The following is a 22863-nucleotide window of genomic DNA, read 5'->3' on the forward strand; positions in this document are numbered from 1 at the left end:
TATCGATAATTACCTTAAATGTAAAGGGACTAAATGCTCCCACCAAAAGACACAGATTGGCTGCATGGATACAAAAACAAGACCCATATATTTGCTGCCTACAAGAGACCCACTTCAGACCTAGAGACACATACACACTGAAAGTAAGGGGATGGAAAAAGACGTTTCATGCAAATGGAAACCAAAAGAAACCTGGAGTAGCAATTCTCATATCAGACAAAATAGACTTTAAAATAAAGACTATTAGAAGAGACAAAGAAGGACACTACATAATGATCAAGGGATCGATCCAAGAAGAAGATATAACAGTTGTAAATATTTATGCACTCAACATAGGAGCACCTCAATACATAAGGCAAATACTAACAGCCATAAAAGGGGAAATTGACAGTAACACATTCATAGTAGGGGACTTTAACACCCCACTTTCACCAATGGACAGATCATCCAAAATGAAAATAAATAGGGAAACTCAAGCTTTAAATGATATATTAAACAAGATGGACTTAATTGATATTTATAGGACATTCCATCCAAAAACAACAGAATACACATTTTTCTCAAGTGCTCATGGAACATTCTCCAGCACAGATCATATCTTGGGTCACAAATCAAGCCTTGGTAAATTTAAGAAAATTGAAATTGTATCAAGTATCTTTTCCGACCACAACGCTATGAGACTAGATATCAATTACAGGAAAAGATCTGTAAAAAATACAAACACATGGAGGCTAAACAATACACTACTTAATAACGAAGTGATCACTGAAGAAATCAAAGAGGAAATCAAAAAATACCTAGAAACAAATGACAATGGAGACACGATGACCCAAAATCTGTGGGATGCAGCAAAAGCAGTTCTAAGAGGGAAGTTTATAGCAATACAATCCTACCTTAAGAAACAGGAAACATCTCGAATAAACAACCTATCCTTGCACCTAAAGCAATTAGAGAAAGAAGAACAAAAAAACCCCAAAGTTAGCAGAAGGAAAGAAATCATAAAAATCAGATCAGAAATAAATGAAAAAGAAATGAAGGAAACGATAGCAAAGATCAATAAAACTAAAAGCTGGTTCTTTGAGAAGGTAAACAAAATTGATAAACCATTAGCCAGACTCATCAAGAAAAAAAGGGAGAAGACTCAAATCAATAGAATTAGAAATGAAAAAGGAGAAGTAACAACTGACACTGCAGAAATACAAAGGATCATGAGAGGTAACTACAAGCAACTCTATGCCAATAAAATGGACAACCTGGAAGAAATGGACAAATTCTTAGAAAGGCACAACCTGCCAAGACTGAATCAGGAAGAAATAGAAAATATGAACAGACCAATCACAAGCACTGAAATTGAAACTGTGATTAAAAATTTTCCAACGAACAAAAGCCCAGGACCAGATGGCTTCACAGGCGAATTCTATCAAGCATTTAGAGAAGAGCTAACACCTATCCTCCTGAAACTCTTCCAAAATATAGCAGAGGGAGGAACACTCCGAAACTCATTCTACGAGGCCACCATCACCCTGATACCAAAACCAGACAAGGATGTCAGAAAGAAGGAAAACTACAGGCCAATATCACTGATGAACATAGATGCAAAAATCCTCAACAAAACACTAGCAAACAGAATCCAACAGCACATTAAACGGATCATGCACCATGATCAAGTGGGGTTTATTCCAGTAATGCAAGGATTCTTCAATATACGCAAATCAATCAACGTGATACACCATATTAACAAATTGAAGGAGAAAAACCATATGATCATCTCAATAGATGCAGAGAAAGCTTTCAATAGAATTCAACATCCATTTATGATAAAAACACTACAGAAAGTAGGCATAGAGGGAACTTTCCTCAACATAATAAAGGCCATATATGACAGACCCACAGCCAACATCATCCTCAATGGTGAAAAACTGAAAGCATTTCCACTAAGATCAGGAACAAGACAAGGTTGCCCACTCTCACCACTCTTATTCAACTTAGTTTTGGAAGTTTTAGCCACAGCAATCAGAGAAGGAATGGAAATAAAAGGAATCTAAATCGGAAAAGAAGAAGTAAAGCTGTCACTGTTTGCAGATGACATGATACTATACATAGAGAATCCTAAAGATGCTAACAGAAAACTACTAGGGCTAATCAATGCATTTGGTAAAGTAGCAGGATACAAAATTAATGCACAGAAATCTCTGGCATTCCTATACACTAATGATGAAAAATCTGAAAGTGAAATCAAGAAAACACTCCCATTTACCACTGCAACGAAAAGAATAAAATATCTAGGAATAAACCTACCTAAGGAGACAAAAGACCTGTATGCAGAAAATTATAAGACACTGATGAAAGAAATTAAAGGTGATACAAATAGATGGAGAGATATACCGTGTTCTTGGATTGGAAGAATCAACATTGTGAAAATGACTCTACTACCCAAAGCAATCTACAGATTCAATGCAATCCCTATCAAACTACCACTGGCATTTTTCACAGAACTAGAACAGAAAATTGCACAATTTGTATGGAAACACAAAAGACCCCAAATAGCCAAAGCGGTCTTGAGGGAAAAAAACGGAGCTGGAGGAATCAGACTCCCTGACTTTAGACTATACTACAAAGCTACAGTAATCAAGACAACATGATATTGGCACAAAAACAGAAAGATAGATCAATAGAACAGGATAGAAATCCCAGAGCTAAACCCACGCACATATGGCCACCTTATCTTTGATAAAGGAGGCAGGAATGTACAGTGGAGAAAGGACAGCCTCTTCAATAAGTGGTGCTGGGAACACTGGACAGGTACATGTAAAAGTATGAGATTAGATCACTCCCTAACACCATACACAAAAATAAGCTCAAAATGGATTAAAGACCTAAATATAAGGCCAGAAACTATCAAACTCTTAGAGGAAAACATAGGCAGAACACTCTATGACATAAATCACAGCAAGATCCTTTCTGACCCACCTCCTAGAGAAATGGAAATAAAAACAAAAATAAACAAATGGGACCTAATGAAACTTCAAAGCTTTTGCACAGCAAAGGAAACCATAAACAAGACCAAAAGACAACCCTCAGAATGGGAGAAAATATTTGCAAATGAAGCAACTGACAAAGGATTAATCTCCAAAATTTATAAGCAGCTCGTGCAGCTCAATAACAAAAAAGCGAACAACCCAATCCAAAAATGGGCAGAAGACCTAAATAGACATTTCTCCAAAGAAGATATACAGATTGCCAACAAACACATGAAAGAATGCTCAACATCACTAATCATTAGAGAAATGCAAATCAAAACTACAATGAGGTATCACCTCACACCGGTCAGAATGGCCATCATCAAAAAATCTAGAAACAATAAATGCTGGAGAGGGTGTGGAGAAAAGGGAACCCTCTTGCACTGTTGGTGGGAATGTAAATTAATATAGCCACTGTGGAGAACAGTATGGAGGTTCCTTAAAAAACCACAAATAGAACTACCATATGACCCAGCAATCCCGCTACTGGGTATATACCCTGAGAAAACCAAAATTCAAAAAGAGTCATGTACCAAAATGTTCATTGCAGCTCTATTTACAATAGCTAGGAGATGGAAACAACCTAAGTGTCCATCATCGGATGAATGGATAAAGAAGATGTGGCACATGTATACATTGGAATATTACTCAGCCATAAAAAGAAACGAAATTGAGCTATTTGTAATGAGGTGGATAGACCTAGAGTCTGTCATACAGAGTGAAGTAAGTCAGAAAGAGAAAGACAAATACCGTATGCTAACACACATATATGGAATTTAAGGAAAAAAAATGTCATGAAGAACCTAGGGGTAAGACAGGAATAAAGACACAGACCTACTAGAGAATGGACTTGAGGATATGGGGAGGGAGAAGGGTAAGCTTTGACAAAGCGAGAGAGAGTGGCATGGACATATATACACTACCAAACGTAAAATAGATAGCTAGTGGGAAGCAGCCGCATAGCACAGGGAGATCAGCTTGGTGCTTTGTGACCACCTGGAGGGGTGGGATAGGGAGGGTGGGAGGGAGGGAGACACAAGAGGGAAGAGATATGGGAACATAGGTATATGTATAACTGATTCACTTTGTTATAAAGCAGAAACTAACACACAACTGTAAAGCAATTATACTCCAATAAAGATGTAAAAAAAAAAAGGAAAGAAAAAAGAAATGAATTCGCAAAGGAATACTTATTGTGTAATTCCACAAATATCAAAACAGACAAAACAAAGCCTTGTATTGTTTAGGGACATATATTCAAATCATAAGCTTATAAATAAAAGCAGGACCAGGGAACACAAAATTCAGGGTAGCTGTCGCCTTTGGCACGGAGGGCACGTGGGGCACTCCTGCAAAGGGCTGGTGGTGGGTGCAAGCGTGTTCATTTTATTATTCTTCCTTAGGCTGGGAATTTACATTTGCATGTTCTTTTCTACAAATAATAAAAATGTAGAGAGCAAAAATAAATCCTACACTCATCTGAACGCGAAAAATTTTGAAAACCTGTGATGCCCTTTCTTCCTCAGAATATTTTCTAGCTCTTCACTAATTTTAAGTCTACTTAACACAGATGAAGAAAACTCAACAGTATAAGCTTATGTGTATAAGCTTGTGAAATCGATGATGGTGGAGGAGGGGTGGTGGTAAAAACTGCCCTGTTGCTGAAAGTTCCCTCTGGGGACTTCCCTGGCGATCCAGTAGTTAAGACTCACGCTTCCACTGCAGGGGTCATGGATTCGATCTCTGGTCAGGGAACTAAGATCCCACATGCCATGATGTGTGGCCAAAAAAAAATTTTTTTAATTAAAAAATAAAGGCCTTTAAAGAAAAAAAAGTTCCCTCTGAAAAATGTACTTTGCAAAGGTGTGTATTCTCAGGGGCAAACAGGACCCCCCCCCCATAACTGGGATGTACTTAGGTGGTCTCAGAAATTCTACCCACAGGGCAGCTGGCATCTCTGAGGGGAGCAGGAAATCCATCCAGAAATCCCATGGGAGCCCAAAGGAGAATGGCAAGGGAGAGTCAGCCTTTGTCTCCCAGAGGCACCCACGCCTGCGTCCAAGTGTGATCCGGAAAGGCCTTTTCTGCCCTCCCAGAGGTCTGTCACTGCTGGAGGCTGGAGGAGGGGGCATTGGAGAGGCCACCAGCGCCCTCTGCCCACTGTGTTATTCTCACCGGACCAGGGTCAAGGTGACGGCAGGTGCAAAATCTAAGGAGGCGCTGGGTGTTGGGAGTGGCAAGAAGTGCACGGGCGCCCCCGAGAACCCCACCCAGCAGATCAAAATACTGACATGCCCAGCACCCCAGAAGCCCCCACCCAGTCCCTCCTCCTTCCTTTTTCCAAAGTTAGCCACCGCCCCGACTTTTAACACTCTAGTCGGCGGAAGCTTGGTACCAGACTGGAACGTTGTCTTTATTTCCTGACAAATGAGAGTATTCGCTAGGACGTGAGAGTGAACAGAAAGCCTGCGGGAACCACTAGAGGTGGCTGAGGGACGGAAGAGGCAGCGCAGCCCAGCGGGGAGCCTCCTGCCGGGCGCCCCACCCTGAGTCCGCTCACCCCTAGGCAACAGCTCAGTGTGCCTCTATGTCCTGAAGGCAGTGTGGACACGGGCTTGGAAGGAGGAGAGAGATGCTGTGGAGAACAGCTAGAAGCTACGGCAAGAACAAATGCAGACCCAGAATGAGCCCCCGGCCATAGAGTTGAAGAAAAGGACTTCAAGAATCAATTCCAAGGTGAACCCACAGGGCTGGAAGCAAGGACACCAAGCATTAACTAGTAAAAGGAATATTAAAAGTGCAGTATTTAGGATTTCATAAAAGTCACTTAACAAGTGCATTCTTGAATGGATAAACAAGGTCCTACTGTACAGCACAGGGAACTATATCCAGTCTCCTGTAGTAAACCGCAATGGAAAAGCATGTGAAAAAGCAGGTATATATATGTGTAACTGAATCGCTTTGCTCTACAACAGAAATGAACACTGCTATTTTTTTAAAAAGGCCCCAAATAAGTACATTCTTTAGCAACTCAAGGTTGCAGTCACAATCTTCAAAACAGGAATGCCTGAGAAACTACACAGAAAAGAAAAGGCCTCTACATTCGACAAAAATAATCCACAGAACGAAATGCCATACGTTGAGATATGATCTTTTTAAAGAAGGAGTATTGGTCCCCAAAGAATCCTAGCTGCAAAGGGCTGCTTTCTGACAGGGTTGGTGGGGCGTGGCTCAACTCACGCTCTCGCTGTAGGACACGTCTGTGCTGCGAGACGCGCTGGAGCACAGGGTCCGGGTGCTGTCCGGCGTGCCGTTCCTTCTGCTTCTCATGCTAAGCCGGGCGCCCTTGAAGGACATCTGTTCCCCTGTGGAGAAAGGGGAGGGAGGGTAAGATGGGGTCACAAACGGTGGACGGGCTTCACTGAAAGCTTTACCGCCATGCCCTCCCCCTCTCGCTGCCTGCCATGCCCCAGCCCCGTCCCGCCCCCCACCCCCAAGGGACATTGGTCCCCCTGCCTCTGCTCTCCTTGCTTCATTCCTTCTCGTCCTCCAGGACCCAGCTTGAGTTCAGTCCTTCCATACTCCTTCCCTGGCCGCTCCCGTCTGGGCAGAGCCCTCCTGGGTGCGCTCCCCTCTCCTATGGGAGGTGGGATCCCGCATCCCAGACCACCGCGCATAGGAGGTGCATCATAGCTCCTTCGAAGTTAATGGATTTGTAGTGAAGGAACTTGCAGAACTGTAGCTAGCGGCTGTGGCAGCTAGAGGACCGGCTGGCTGGCGGCAGAGAGGAGTCCTGCCCTGATGTGGTCAAGTGAAGTGGGAGAAGGACCTTGACCCACAGGGGCAGTAGGGCCTGAGGGCCAGTGTGCTCCAGGTCACCCTGAGACTCAGAGCCGGCACGTGGTTCCCAAGGACACCCGGCAACAATTCCCTCCCGGCCTGGAGAGCAGGCCATTAGCCCGGGCATCCCAGAAGCCTCAGTTGCCACGGAGATGCCTCCGGGCTGCCCCCTGCTCTTCTAGGGCTCAGACCCTCCCATCCCAGCTGCAGGAGCCACCCGTCCCTCCTGTCTCCCAAACACTATCTCAGACCCGTATCCACAGAGAGCTACTCCACATCCCCAGGCTGTCCGGCAGACACAGCAAACAAGACGTTTCTAGAACAAGAGCATCATCCTTCTCCTACACCCCGCCTCCCTGTGTCTCCTCCTGGCACCAAGCTCCCCCAGCTGCCTGTGACATCTGCCCCCACCCTCGCCTCCATCATCACCACATCCAAGTGGCAGTCGCACCCCCTCGCCCCTCTCCAGCCCCTCCAGTGGCCCGCAGCTGCCACCTGGGCCCTGCTTGCCTCCCCCGCATGACTGCGCCCACCTCCCTCTCCTTCTGGGCCAGGTTCCTCACAGGGCCCCGCTTTTCCCATCTAGGTCCCACCGTCTGTCTGGAACCCTCTTCCTCAAACCCTGCCCAGCTGCTTATCTCCCGCCCATCCTACGGGCCTTATGCACCATCTCTTCAGGGAGGTACCTGTGACGCCCAGGCTGGCGCAGGTGCCTGGTGGCCTGTTCTGGAAGCACCATCTCCCCTCCACCAAGCCATGTGTATCCTGATTTGTTACATGATCTGTTTGGCCCCTGTCTGCCTACTTAAGTCAAAAACCAGATCTAGGGGCTTCCCTGGTGGCGCAGTGGTTGAGAGTCCACCTGCCGATGCAGGGGACGCGGGTTCGTGCCCCGGTCCGGGAAGATCCCACATGCCGCGGAGCGGCTGGGCCCGTGAGCCATGGCCGCTGGGCCTGTGCGTCTGGAGCCCGTGCTCCGCAACGGGAGAGGCCACAGCAGTGAGAGGCCCACGTACCGCAAAAAACAGAAACAAAATCCGCTCTATCTGCTCAGCAGTGTATTCCCAGAGCCTGGCACAGAGCACAGAGTAGAATTGTACCAACATTGATTGAGCGAATAATCTAAGTGATTACGTAACACTCCCTCCCACCCTCAAAATCCTCTTTCAGCTTGCAAATTACTTCCAACTCGCCTTCCATACCCCCTGCACGAGGAAAGGCCTGAGACCCACGGCTCAGCCACACGACTCCTGAGCCCTCAGCCTGTCTCCTCCTCCAGGTCACCTGTCCCAGCCTCAAAACCCTCCCACGCCACAGACACCGACGCTTCTTCAAAGCCCGCTCAGAACCCTCAGGCCAGGCTGTTTAAAACAAGGAGTGCTTCTTTTACTTCTCTCCCCAGGCATTTCACGGAGAGGCTCAGAGCATTAATTGGTACTTTACATACATTATGACAAAACCGCAAATCAATCCTGCAAGGTATTTACTATGATCCCCATACAGCAAATGGCTTCTAAGTAGGGCACCAACAGTCAGGAAATGATTTCATTTGCTCACAATGAAAAAACTGCTTATTTCGTTGCAACGGAGAAAAGTGTATTTTTGCTTTTTCATCACAGTTCAGTCAAATAAGAAATGGGAAAGCTGTGTAAGAAATGCAGAATCTACCCTTTTCTGACATTTCGCATGTCTTTATTCGATGTTAGTTTCTAACTGGTTTTCTGAGGCCGGGGGATGTCCAAGGTGACGAACTATGAGTCCAGGCGGTCTTCATACCATCCCACATACCAGGTATTCCAGGTGTACCGTTTATCCATCTCCTAAACACATGCAGGAGCTAAGGGTTCGGTGTGAAAGGGGTTTCCAGGAGGAGGGACATAGGCCAAGGACCAAGGGCTTCCAGGGGGTTCTGGAGAGGAGAGGAGAGGGTCCAGAGGGCCCCCCCAGGAACCTTGGGAAAGAGGGTGGCCCGGCCCTGAAAGGGGGTGAACTGGAAAAGTAGAAGGAGGAGGGAGTGAAAGCCACACCAGGGAGAAACCAGTCGATGTATCACACGCTAAGGAAAAGTCATAAAATCACACCACTGGGTTGAACAACACAAAATCCAGTAGAGAAGATGGGCCGAAGAATCCAAAGCCACCAAACAAGGGAACACAAGTCACTAATAAACACAAAAACATGCTAAGCCTTCCTAGTAATAAAAACAATAAAAGTCCAACGATGATGAAACACCCAGGGGAGATATTTCAGGTGACAGCATTTGACGTTGGGAAGAGCTTAGTGGGACAGACACTCTCATATCATTGGGGGGCTAAAAATCATCTTCCTGCCTGCAAAAGAATGTGGCAATAATGTAGCCAGACATGTAAGTATTATCATTGTTGACCCAGTGAACTGGCTTTGGAGAATTCTAGATAAAATCATCATGAAACACATTAAAGCGTATACTCAAAAGATATTCATTTCATAGGAAAAATTAGAAATGACTTAAACTTCCATCAGTAGGAGCGCATTACACCCAGAAGAAGTAAGAGGATGATACCATGAAGTGGGTGCATTTTAATGACATGGAAAATGTCATAGGATTTATTGTGAGTAGAAAGAAAGCCGGAGGCAAGAAATCACCGTGGTCAGGAGCTCTGGCTTTAGAGATGGTCAGCTCGCGTTCAGTCACTCACCCTGTGACCTTGAGTGGGTCTTTCACCCTCTCAGCTTCCCTATAAAGGTGGTTCAGCAGCTGACCTATGACCCACCTTCAGGAAGGGCAGCTATCGAAGTAAGGGATGTAAATGCATTACGTATAATGTGTATAAGGCACACGGAAGTAAACACACCAAGGTGTTCACCATTGCCATATGTGGGGCTGGGACTGTGAGTGATTTTATTCTTTCACTTTTTATATTTGCCCAAATTAAATATATTTCTTAAATAATCTGGAAAGTATATTTAATAAATAGGAAAAGTGTCTAGAGGCTGGGCAAGGCTAAGAGAACCAGTGACCTTAGTGAGAGCATTTCAGTAAGTGGGATGAGAGAGTGAGGACCACCAGGGCAGACCTCTCCATCCACAAGAGTACGTGGCGGGTGGGTAGCTAGAAGGGAGGGGAGGGTCCGTGGCTGACTTGTTTCCTCCCAAGAGGTGGGATCATGTTTAAATCCTGGCAGAGGAAAACTAGCAGAGAGGGAGAGATTAAACCACAGGGCAAATATAATAATGTAATAATTATGATGACTGCAGAGCATGGAGTAGGACTTTGTGGAGGTAGGCAGGAGCGGTGAAGCCATCAGCACTAAAATGATCGATTGAGGATAAACGATAAATTGAAGGTAAAAGGAAAAGAGAGTCAACAATAACATAATAAATACTGATGACAATCGGGGCATTTTTGTTCTCTCACATCATATCTTTGAAATCATTTCCGGACATGAAACTGACATCCCACCGGCCACAGGCCCTTGGTCTTATCTGGACTGTCTGACTTGTACTCCAGAGAAGAAATGCCAAGTCTGCCCCAGAGAGGAGATTGGCTGGGGACACTGCATACATTTTCAGGGCTCTGAAACTCTAAATATACAGTGGAATATTACTCAGCCATAAAAAGAAACAAAATTGAGTTATTTGTAGTGAGGTGGATGGACCTAGAGTCTGTCATACAGAGTGAAGTAAGTCAGAAAGAGAAAGACAAATACCGTATGCTAACACAAATATATGGAATCTAAGGAAAAAAAATGTCATGAAGAACCTAGGGGTAAGACAGGAATAAAGACACAGACCTACTAGAGAATGGACTTGAGGATATGGGGTGGGGGAAGGGTGAGCTGTGACAAAGTGAGTGAGTGGCATGGACATATATACACTACCAAACGTAAGGTAGATAGCTAGTGGGAAGCAGCCGCATAGCACAGGGAGATCAGCTTGGTGCTTTGTGACCACCTGGAGGGGTGGGATAGGGAGGGTGGGAGGGAGGGAGACGCAAGAGGGAAGAGATACGGGAATATATGTATATGTATAACTGATTCACTTTGTTGTAAAGCAGAAACTAACACACCATTGTAAAGCAATTACACTCCAATAAAGATGTAAAAAAAAAAAAAAAACTAAATAGTTGTTGAAAAATCTGAGTCTAGAGTAGTGGTTTCAAAGGCGGTGCTTAGGGCTTTGCGTCTGTGAGGGGCTCAGGGATGCCTCCCCACGTCAGTGGGAGCAGTGCTGCTTCACCAGACTTACATCTCCAGGGTCCTAGCAGATTCCCCCTGAGGAAAGGTTTCTGCTGCTGAAGAGCAGCTGGACACATCTGCTCTGGAGCTCTGCTGCAGGTTTGCTCCGGGTCACCTTAACTGCACAGGCAGCCAGGGGACGTCTGCAGCTTCCGTCTCTTGGAATTGGTAAGAAAGCACTACTTTACTTGAGGAAAAGTGAGTTTATAGATGGTTTGGCAAGCTCCAGAAGTTAAAGGTGATGGACTTATTCCCAATAACCCCAACGATTAGGGGTTGGCATTTCACATACATCTTGGAATACGTGATTTCATAGCTCCCAAACTATAACACAACATAACATGACATGATGTAAGCATGATACATAATTGTTATGGTCTTAAAACCTCACCAAAGTTCTCTCTCAGATATTATGTCTTTCTCTGGATCGGAAACGGGGTATTTGGCACTGACGTTCCACCCATTTGGAGGGCAGTGGAGTATAATGCTGACAAGCATGAACTTCAAGGCTAGACCATCTTCTCGCTTTACCTTTAACTGTATCTGAGTGTATTTCTATAAATTAATGAAATTCTCACTGAGGAGTGGGAAAATGGAGTCAGGAAAATGATAGCACTGGATGTGGACTAACGCCACCGAGGGCACCTCCCCAAGTAGAATCCACCAGTAAAACACCACCAAGCATGCCCCGCAACGTGTATGTGAGGTCCGACGAGGATTTCATGTAACTCAAACCCAGTTCACCCTGTTATTCTACTTCTAAAAGATCGTAGGGTTGGTCAATGCATCAGGAAAGCACTAGTGTCATAACACGGGCCAGAGATTCAAAAGTTCAGGCAAAAATGAAACATGTACTTTTCTTCAATAATGAAAAGTACAATGTCAAGAGGAATTCAAATAAACACACCAAGAGACATCTATTATTAATACAATCAAACTTGGAGGAAAATGAGGACTGTAGAGATACAGAGAACAAAACAAAACAAAAGCCTGAGTTTGGGAGTCAGGAAAATCCAAGCGTGGGACTGAGCTCCACCACTGACTAGCAGCTCACTTAGCCCCTTTGGGTCTCAGCTCCTTGATCTCTAAAAACGTGTCTCCCTGCCCCATGGCTTGGTTGTGACAGGACTGAAGAGGATGCTCCTACAGCAAGCTTGGCACGTGCTTGAGTAATGCAGACATCGGTGCTTTTATCAATACTCCTATTACTAGCGTCGGGGCTTCACGAGAAGAGTCAGGAAGGAGCGGGAAGAAAATCGCTGTGGCAGGAAGAGTCAGGAACAGGGACTCACAAGTGTCGTGACCACTCCCTCCCGTGTCACCAGGAAACTTGTGTTTTATCTGCTCAGCTCCTGAGGCCCTTGCAGGGTGAAAACTTGGAAGTGGCCTAGGGGAGCTAAATAGATTTACATTCAAAAGGATGCAGAGACAGTCACAGGGAACACAGGTAGAATGTGGGGAGAGGTGGTGAGAGAGGAAGAGCTCGGCGAGTGGAGAGGAAGAGGTGAGAATATATACAGACTCTATGGGGAAGGCGGCAGCCACGGTGAGTAAGGCTTTAGCAAGATGGGTGGACGGCATCTTTTGGATGTTCTTTAGAGTCCAGCCATTAGTGTCAGCTGCTACTGCTGTGTAAGAAGTTACCCCAAAATGTGACTACTTAAAATGACACATACTTATGATCTTGCAGTTTCTGTGGTCAGGCATCTGGGCTCAGTGGAGCTGGATTCTCTGCTTGGAGGCTCTCACAGGCTGCACTCAGATGCCAGCAGGGGCTGGGGTCTTGTCTCAAGGCTGGGGCCGGGGTTGGCGGGGTGGGGGCTGGGGGGACCTGCTTCCCAGCTCACGTGGCTGTTAACAGGATACGTCTCCTTGAGGGCTGTTGGACCAGGGGCCTCCGTACCTCACTGGCTGTTGGCTGGAGGTCACCCTCAGTGTCTGGCTACCAGGGACTCTCCAATATGGCAGCTTCTTTATCAAAGCATATAAGCTGACAAGGCATTAGACGGAGTCTGCCAGTGAGACACAGTCACAATCTTTCGTAACCTAATCATGCAAGTGACATTACATATCACCTTTGCCACATTCTGTTGGTTAGAAGCAAATCACGAGGTCTTACTTACACGCAAGGGGAGGGGACCACATGAGGGCGTGAATAGCCATGAATTCCACAGGTGGGGGGCCCATCTTAGAAGGTCACCTACCGTGGCACCTTTAACTCACATTTATTTCCAGTGTTCTTGCTTTGTTGGACCTGAATATCTTTTGAATATAGCATTGTGCCAAGACTGGCCGTAAGACTCATCAATTTGGGGGGTCTTATAAATGTAAAATTCAAAGCAGGACTCCTAAGGTATCTGACCGAGCAGAAACCCTGAGGAAGAAATCAGAGTAACTTTAGGAAAAATGGTGGCACAGAACCCGCAACGAGCCCCCCTTCCAACTGCACACCCCTGATGACCATACGCTAAGTCGGTATGGGTAAAAGTTGGCTTTTTCTTAATCCGCTGACGGCCTGCCATCTGAGCATTGATCACCCAACCTCATTACAGTGGTCCACTCAATCTGGGATCTAGATCCATGCTGTTACGAGTAAGCTATTCTTTTTAGATTCTAGATTTCCCCTTTGAGAATAATTTCTATCTTCATATTAATTTTTATTCTGTATTTTCAACACTCATTTAGACTGAGCCCTGCATGTGTCACTGGTGGCCATGAGTCCAGTGTGAGTCCTTCCATATCCGACTTGTCCACATTGGACTCCTCTGTCGGCATCAGAGGGTCCCTGGGGATGATTTTATTGAGGTGTGTGTGTTAGGAGCTTCTTATCCATGTTGTTGACCTAAAACAAATAGACCGCCAGATATTTCTCCAGCAAAGATGGGTTTATTCAGAACCAGCAGAGAATTGCTATTCAGGGTCAGCAACCATGGTGAACCACTTGCAAGTTCCTGCACAGCAAGGGAAGGAGACTCCTCTATAGAGGGAAAAGGGAGGGAGGGAGGGCTGTAGTAAACAGAGTCCCTGGCTTTTCACTGGCTTAGCCCCCGCGGGGGGAGGGGGGAGGAAGAGTCCTTCTTCTTCCTATTGGGCTCTGCTGTCATCACAGGATGTGAGAGCTCCCCCCTTGTGGTCCCTCAACTCTATGTGGTTTTTTTCCATTTTTTTTCTTTTTTCTTTCCACCTCACCCCCGGGCTTGAGGGATCTTGGTTCCCCAACCAGAGATTGAACCCAGGCCCTCGGCATTGAAAGCATGGAGTCCCAACTACTGGACCTCCAGGAAATTCCTTCGACTCCGTTTATTGAGGTTGCTGTTTATTATTTTTTTTTTACAGTGCAAATGCCTTTTTACTGCATTCACACATGGATAATTTGACCAACACTTTTCCCCCCTGACACCATAGGAACAGTTCCATTCTTTTTAGGGTTTTGATCTTGTAAAGGAAAACGCTGAGGCAGCCTCCCTTTTATTCCTTCTGTCCAACATTTATATGCTTCTTCCTCTTTTCCTTAAATTCTAATATTTCATTGACTCTGACTAGATATTTGTCTAAATTTTTTACACTATGTGCTCTTTTTTACATGCAAATTCGAGTTTGGGTTTTGTTGTTTTCAGCTCTAGAAAGTTTGCTATTTCATTATTGTTTTCTGATTACAGCTTCCGGGGGGCACGAACAGCACCCCAGGGAGTGTGTGGCCTCCCCAGTTCAGTAACTGTCTAATGAAGGCAGTTGTGACAAAGAGAGAAGGACGGTGCTGCCTTCCAGAATGGACTACTGTCCTTATTTCTGCATGGAGTTGGCATCCTACTCAGGGGTGGCAAAAACTGGCATCATCATGTGACCCAATGTCACACCAGAAGATGTGCTCGGATGTGCAGGGGATGCCAGCCCACAGCGTCCTTCACGGGGACCCCTGACACAGGCAGCTTGCTGAGTAACGACAGCAAGGGTGGAGTTGTCACGAGGCTCCGCCCATCAGCTTTCACCTGTCCAAAGGGACGGGAGCTCCTCAGGAAGCTTCGCCCCTTTCCATGGAGCCGTGGGAACATGTATTAGAGTACAGGAGATGCGTCACGTAAGCAAAGGGACTTCCAGAAGAAGAAAAGTTTCCACACAGGAGACGTAGCAGTCAAAAAAGTCAACAGGAGAAATCTTCTTCCCTGGGCTAAGGGAAGAACTGGGTCTTCAATACAAAGAAGTCCCAGAGCCTCATACCAGGCAAACTAATAGGCTTAGAGGTACCCGGTGAAATTATTTAAGGGTAAGAATAAACATAAAACCATACAAACCACATAGTAGAAAAAAGGTAAATTACAGAAGGGGGGAAATCAGGCTGACATCAGACTTCTCTTCTAGAAGGACTGTAAGCTAGAAGATGTGGCAATATTTGTAATTTTTGGAGGAAAAGATTGTGACCTAGGAATTGCATCCTCAGCCAGTACAAATGTGAATGCAGCAGAAAGCACCCTCAGGAATTTGAGGAGGTGGTAGTCAGGCACCCACACAACTTTCAGCAGTTCAGGAATTTGAAGGGGGCGATGCGTTTAAATAATAAACGGAGAAGACATGGTGGAACGTTTTTTTTTACTTTAATTTTTTTAAAGATTTTTTTGATGTGGACTATTTTTAAAGTCTTTATTGAATTGGTTACAATATTGCTTCTTTTTTTTTTTTAAGTTTTGGTTGTTTGGCCACAGGGCATGTGGGATCTTAGCTCCCTGACCAGGGATTGAACCCGCATCTCCTGCACTGGAAGGCAAAGTCTTAACCACTGTACTGCCAAGGAAGTCCCTTGACTTTATTTTTTTTTCTTTTTTATATTTCATCTCAGTGCACAAGGATTTGAAGATACCTCCTAAGATATTACTGAATACAAAGGAACCAAAGAGAAAGAAGTGAGCAGAGAGTAAAACGAGAGAAACTGGTAACGTGATGGGCTCATCCAGCGCATGGAAAGCCTGCTTGTGGGGCGTTGTTAGAAACTGCAACCTAATTACAAGGGACCAAAGCAAGGGAACAAACATGGTCAACTGCAAGCTTCACGGCGTCCATAAAGCAAGATCAAACCCAACTGCCCCGATCCAGAGTCCAATGTACAAAGAGCTCCTGTAGGTGGCGGGGGGGGGGGGGGGGCGGGGAAGACAGTGAGAATGTAAAGGGACAGCAGGTGGGTGATTTTTTTCTAGCGATGGAATAGTTCAACAACTTGATTGTTGTGGTGATTACACAAATCTACTCATGCTAAAATTGCATAAAAGTCTACACATGCAAGTGAGTAAAATCTGAATAAAGTCTATGGAGTATACCAGTGTCAGTTTCCTGGTTTTGATATTATACTATGGTTATGTGGGATGTTACCTTTGGGGGAAACCAGGTGAAGATTACCCAGGACCTCTCTGTACTATTTTTTCAACTTCCTGTGAATCTGTTATTATCTCAAAATAATAAGTTAAAAGGAATAAAGTTCTATGTAAAAAGAACCCCGGGCCACACAATAGGAAACATCTTGACATAACCCTGCAATGCCTACAGCACAAAACTGTGTGGCTATTTCTTATAAAGTCCTGAATGCAAGTGGAAGATGTATCACTAAGGTAAAATTCAATGCAGGCAGTTCCATAGCAGGGACAAATGATGGGCCCCAGTACAGAAATGTCTGAGAGTTTGGCCAGATTTAGTTCAACTTACTTGTTGAATGATGCAAAGTCTTTGCTTTCGTATTTTCATCAAGATCTCAATTATTTTTACTTACGGTCCTTATCCTCAGACTGCAGATGGGTCTGACAAAATTAATGGAGTCCTGATACCCATCATGAAGGTTACCTCAGTGAAAATTAAAACCACAGTGGATTCTTAACCAGCACTCACATTTTCAGACTTCACTGTAGATCGTGAAGACATTGACTACCAGCCACATCAGGACAGCTGCTCCGTGCTAACAGCTGCCCAGCTTCTGCAGTTTCCCACTCAGGGAAACACGTGATGGCTGGGCAGGCCGAATCACTGGGGACTTCGCTCCAACTCAGACTGCTGGGTCCCACCTCAAGGACTCCACAGATCTGGGGTGGGACCCAGATTCTGCATCTCTAACAAGTTTCCAGATGCTGCTGGGGAGGGTCCCACACTGGAGAACCACTGAGCTAAACCAGGATGCTACACATAACACCAGTTAGACTTTTTCAAAGCTTGTACATAAATCTTCAAACACAAGCATGGAATCGACAGGATGCTTAAGAGGCGGCATCACATAACTTTGGCTGAGTGCTCTTCTGTGGTTGCAACTTGTATTTATGAACAACACGATTTGTCCTGATAGCATGTGAAACATACATCTTCATCAGGCCAAGAATAACTAATAACAGCTTTGTCTGATATAACGCCTATTATGTGCCAGGCACTGTGCTACACTCTTTACATGTGTCAGCTCCTTTCATCTTCTCATGAATTATATGGATTATTATTTTCCCACTAAAACTGATGAGGAAACCAAGGCACAGAGAGGTTAAGTAACTTCCCCGAAAGTCACACAGCTGATAAGTAGAGGATACGGCATTCAAACCCAGGCAGGCTGGCCCGAGAGCCCAATCCTTAAAATTTAAGCTCCTTTGTGCCACTTTAATACGTCCTTGTGAAAGGATAGATTGTCATTTTTACTATATAAATACACTATCAACATTTAAATAATTAGAAACCTTGTTTTGTTGGTTGGGGGAGAGGCTGACCTGGTGTTATTTTTATCATTGATGCTCATGAATAATTTCAAATGGTCTAGAAGTCACCCATCAACAACAGAATACTCTTGAATCCTGTGAGCCCAAAACAAAAACAAAAACATAAATCAATCTGCTATGTTATTGTCCTAACACAAGAACGGCATTTGGCATGTTTTTAAAATTGTGTTTCAGCCTGCCTATCACCATGTTCAAATCAGTCCTAAGGTGTCATTTTCAAGTTCTAAGTCTCTCTATGTTTAAAAATTTTTTTTAAATAAGAAGAAATAAGAAGTTCTCCTTATTAACACTTAATGAGAGAGGAACTAAATTGTTCATATGCTCTGATGAGAATGTTCCAAAAGGCCCCGTACCAAACCCCAGCCATCTCCACTCTTGGCTTCCATCAATTATTCATTGTAATGATGAGTGTGACACTTGCAGAGGCTTCAGATATAAATGACACCATCCGGAGAAATCTTCTCAATTCTCATTTTGGCAAAAGTGCTAGAGCGGTACCTGCAAGAGTTACAGTGACCTGCAAGGGTTAATGTACACCATTGCCTCCACATGTCTTTCAACCCTAGAGAAGAAATGAGGTTTGTTTTGTTATCAGAATCATCCTGCTTTTCTAATTGCCTCTGTTGACCACATTTTTTGAGATTTGCATAGATGGGTAAAAAACAGGAAAATGGCAAAAGCCAATGGAGGCTCCTGAAGTCATCAATCCCATATATCCTATCCCAAAGAGTAGAGGCAAGAGACCGGAGGTAGAACTGGGGCAGGAGACGATGCTCAAAGGTACTGTCTGGAAGGAGAAAAGTGGGGAGTCCCTATGGTGCCTGGAACCCTATTATCTTTATAGGTGCCAAGAGTCACATCAGTTCTTTAAAAATTAATAATGGAGGATAACAACTTGGTTCCAAGTTTGAAAGGATTATAAACCCAAAGTCATAACCTTGGAAGAAAGTTCTTTACACTCTAAGGTACTAATGAGCTAAAACTCCTATCACGATAAGCATATTTGTCGGAGCACATATATAGACTAGATTAAGGAATAACCATTTTCTTACTTTCAGCTTAAGAACCTTCACACTGAAAAAGTCAGCTTTAGCAATAATGGCTTCAAAATTAAATAGAAATAAAACCTTTAATTATTCATCCAACTCCTCAGCGTTTCTCTGTTTCTTCTAAATAATACAACCAATGAGCATGTTTCAGAAGCTGAAAAAAACTAAAGGAACCACAGTATGTAAAAATAAGTCAAATATACCTTTCTCCTTTTATTATCAAAGAATATTGACCATTTGAATGCATCCTTTCTTGATGTTAATTTATGTTTCACCATAGTCTTGATTTAAGAACAACCTGTTTTATTCTGTTCCCAGTAGGTTTGAGACCATAGGACTGGGTAAGATAGTCAGTTGCAGACTTAAGATCCCAGTGACCTTTTTTAGTAAAGTTCATTTGAGGACATGTCTGACTCTGGCAATCAGGAAAAAAGAAAAAAGAGAAAAAACTACAGATATATTTTAAATCGCTCAAAAATCTAGCACAGATTTCTACATTTCTAAATAAATCCAAATGAGTACTGAAGATACCTACGCTAGCATTTTGCTTATCCACACAGATCCTGGAGAAATTTCAAATTTTGTCTTCCTTTAGTTTCTTATCTTCATAGAAAAAAACAAATGATGCCCTCCTCAGATTCACTACACCAACATCAATTCTACAAGTTACACAACTGCAACATTTATGGAAAGATGAAAAGCAAAAGTTGATAACGTACCTGTGGAGGTTATCAGACAGGACTTGCTTTCACTCCAAAGATCCTGCTCCTCTGATCTACTTGCAAAAGGAAGAGGCTTTTATAACTTGAGATTTCTCAGCCCCGCCTTCTTCTCTGAGGTTCTCTTAAGAGGAGGAGAAAAAAAAACTCAAGCCACTGAAAAAAGACAGTTAACACCATGGGATACCATAGCAGTGTAGCAATTGAATATGAGTAAAGAATGCATATTCATAGAACAGGGTATTTTAAATGCTCATAAAGTAAGAATACAAAGTCCCCACTCTTGGCTTGCCAATTGTATCAGAGTATGTATGAAACATACTAAAGATGAATTTCTACAATTTGTGGCACATTTTAAAAACCACAAATGAAATGGGAAATGCTCATTATGGAAAGTCATGATAAAATTAATTAATAGATTAAAAGCTTTTAATTAAGATTAGGAAAAAGTTGTTAAGTAGAGGAAATTTAACAAACATTGCTTTTTGGTCGATTTTGTTAACTTTATCCACACCAACATATATTCAGCATTGCGCTAGCTAGGCAGGGCTGAGTGGGGTGACCTGAAAACTCAGCAAGGCTGCCTTTATTAAATTATAGTTATTTCCACGCTCCCTTTAAACTACATTTTGTCTCTGTGAAAATCCCACTAGGAGAGATAAAATAATAATCCCTAGTGGGCAATTTTTAGTCATTTTATTTAAATGATGTACCACAAGCAACATTTAAATAGTTTTGTTACAGTTAATGTTCCTTAAGTATTGGCTATGATTTCTATTATGTATTCATATATGAAGTATATGTCTCAGGCAAGTAGAAATAAGATCGTATAATTTAAAATTTGATTATACAGTCAAAGAAATGCAAAGAAGTTAGAGATTAAACATAATGAGAGACAGGGGCAATGTTGTAAAGGCAGAGGGATTTGGTCAAGATCTGTAAGGAGAGATAAGATGTAATTAATGATAATTACTCCTACAGAAAACATGTTCAATTCAGGGAGAAAACCCTTTGACAAAGAAAATCTTTAAGAAAAAAGTTAAGGTAAGATCACAAACTCAATACTCCAAGAGTCAGACAGGTAGTGAAAATGAATGGAGTGACCAAGTGTGAGGCAATAGGGAAGGGTAAGGACTGTGGAATGTTGGAAACATCAGGGGCTGCATCTCAATGAGGACCCATGCGAGAAGAGATCTAGCCAGAAACAGAGAGAGGATCAGAGAAATCTCAAAATTGCCCTGAATGTGGATTGTAGGACTAAAAACTCCCATACCCTTACCTGCTACAATTTCCTTCCTGGCCCCCCACCCCATGCATGCACATACACAGGGCTGTGGATCTGGTCCTCTTTGTCCTCAGCCTGCAGTCTACACAGCATCCTTCCAGGTATTTTCAGAGATGCAAAGGTATTGAAAAGCAGAACCTAAAGTTTAGTTTGAAAACCAAAATGTGAACTGCAAAAGACCAGAAGGCTAGAAAATTATAGACACTGAAGTACCAACTGCACACTGACCTGCTATGGAGGAATACTCCTTGTGGAAGGTGGCAGAGCAGTGAGTGATCCCAGGCTGGCAGAAGGAAAGCTGAGAGCAGAAGAGGGATGAGCACAGAGGTGGGGATGAGAGAGATGGGAAGGAGGATGACCTCATCAGGTGCCCCATCGTAGAGCCATTGCACATGGTGATTTACAGCCGTGTTTACAAGGGAAAGATTCAAAATACATCTAACCGGGCTTCCCTGGTGGTGCAGTGGTTGAGAGTCCGCCTGCCGATGCAGGAAACACGGGTTTGTGCCCCGGTCCGGGAAGATCCCACATGCTGCGGAGTGGCTGGGCCCGTGAGCCATGGCCGCTGAGCCTGCACGTCCGGAGCCTGTGCTCCGCAATGGGAGAGGCCACAACGGTGAGAGGCCCGCGTACCGCAACAACAACAAAAAAATACATCTAACCAAGTGAGGTGGAGAAGGTAGAAGTGGAGATGGAAACAGAGGTGTATAGGTAGAGATACAGGTATAGTTACAGACATAGATGTAGCGGTGTAGATATAGAAGTACAGAGATAGATATAGCATAGATTTGTATGTATAGGTATAGATGCATAGGTATATAACCTACAGCTTTGCCATTTTGTCCAAGACTTAACAAAATGACCAAATTCCTCTACGGAGGCAAACGTGATTTTTTAAAGAATGTTTAAATACTAGCTTGTTGCATTCTCTTTCAGTGCCAGCAGGTGGCTTCTCTGAGCAAATTCAGTGGCTGCAGGAGAGACATTTTCAACCATCTTTATCCCTAAAGCAGGTTTAACAGGTGAACAATGACGTCGGCCTGGCCTGTCCCTTCAGCGCCCTCTTGGCCCCAGAACAGTAAGCAGAGTCCGTCAGCTCCATGTGTAGCCTGGATTCTCAGCTTTGCTTCCCTGTTTTTTGTGCTGTGAGAAAACATGTCAAAATTGAATGAACTGGAAGTGGACGGGTGGTGGCGATTGAGTAACAATGTGGATGCAAGTAATGGATGCTGCTAAACTGGATGCTTAAAAATGGGCAGGACGGTAGATTCCATGTTATGTGTATTTTGCCACAATGAAAAATAGTTTTAAAAAATATTGAATGGGGCTTCCCTGGTGGCGCAGTGGTTGAGAGTTCGCCTGCCGATGCAGGGGACACGGGTTCGTGCCCCGGTCCGGGAAGATCCCACATGCCGCGGAGCGGCTGGGCCCGTGAGCCACGGCCGCTGAGCCTGCGCGTCCGGAGCCTGTGCTCCGCAACGGGAGAGGCTACAGCAGCGAGAGGCCTGCGTGCCGCAAAAAAAAAAAATTAATAATAATTGAATGAAATTGGCTCTGAGCTTTTGCTAACTGTGGGAGCTCGAAAAAGCTACTCAACTCCCGAACCCCAGCTCCTTCTCAGCCATGTGGGGTCCTAGTGCCTATGTCTCAGGCTGTGTCAGGATTTGGGGGGAATACTGAAAGGACAACCGTGGCAGATGCACCAACTGTGTTAGCATCCTCCTCTGGCTGCTTTTGTCCCCCCAGCTCAGCATCCCTGTGTCTGGGGTTCCACTTTGCAGATGGGGCAGGGAGAGGGCGCCTTTCTTTCTGTCACCCAGCGCCCACTGAAACAGGAAGATGAGCCACCGCGTGCTTCCACCGGCGTTTCCCTTCGTGACCCATGACCGCTTACATCGGCCTTTCAGGGCCACAGGTTGAAAAGGATGGCCAGGCCCCAACCTACACATGTTGAACCAAGAATCTGATGTTTCTCAAGTTCGGCGGAGTTAGACAACCT

The 22863-nt window shown here is 44.3% G+C and overlaps 1 protein-coding gene across 1 annotated transcript in view; it reads right to left on the reverse strand.

Moving 5' to 3' along the window:
• TRPM8 (transient receptor potential cation channel subfamily M member 8) overlaps window positions 1-19630 on the reverse strand; it is a 103582-nt gene extending 83952 nt beyond the window's left edge. The window contains exons 1-2 of the mRNA XM_029225301.1: window positions 19580-19630; window positions 6261-6385 (exon numbers count right to left, since the gene is read on the reverse strand). Coding sequence (XP_029081134.1) covers window positions 6261-6377 — 117 coding nt within the window. The 5' untranslated portion in view covers window positions 6378-6385; window positions 19580-19630. The remainder of the gene's footprint in view (window positions 1-6260; window positions 6386-19579) is intronic.
• Between the last annotated feature and the right edge of the window lie 3233 nt (window positions 19631-22863).

This window comes from Monodon monoceros, unplaced genomic scaffold (assembly GCF_005190385.1).
Source record: "Monodon monoceros isolate NGI ecotype Baffin Bay Population unplaced genomic scaffold, NGI_Narwhal_1 Super_Scaffold_16, whole genome shotgun sequence".
Taxonomy (NCBI): Eukaryota; Metazoa; Chordata; class Mammalia; order Artiodactyla; family Monodontidae; genus Monodon; species Monodon monoceros.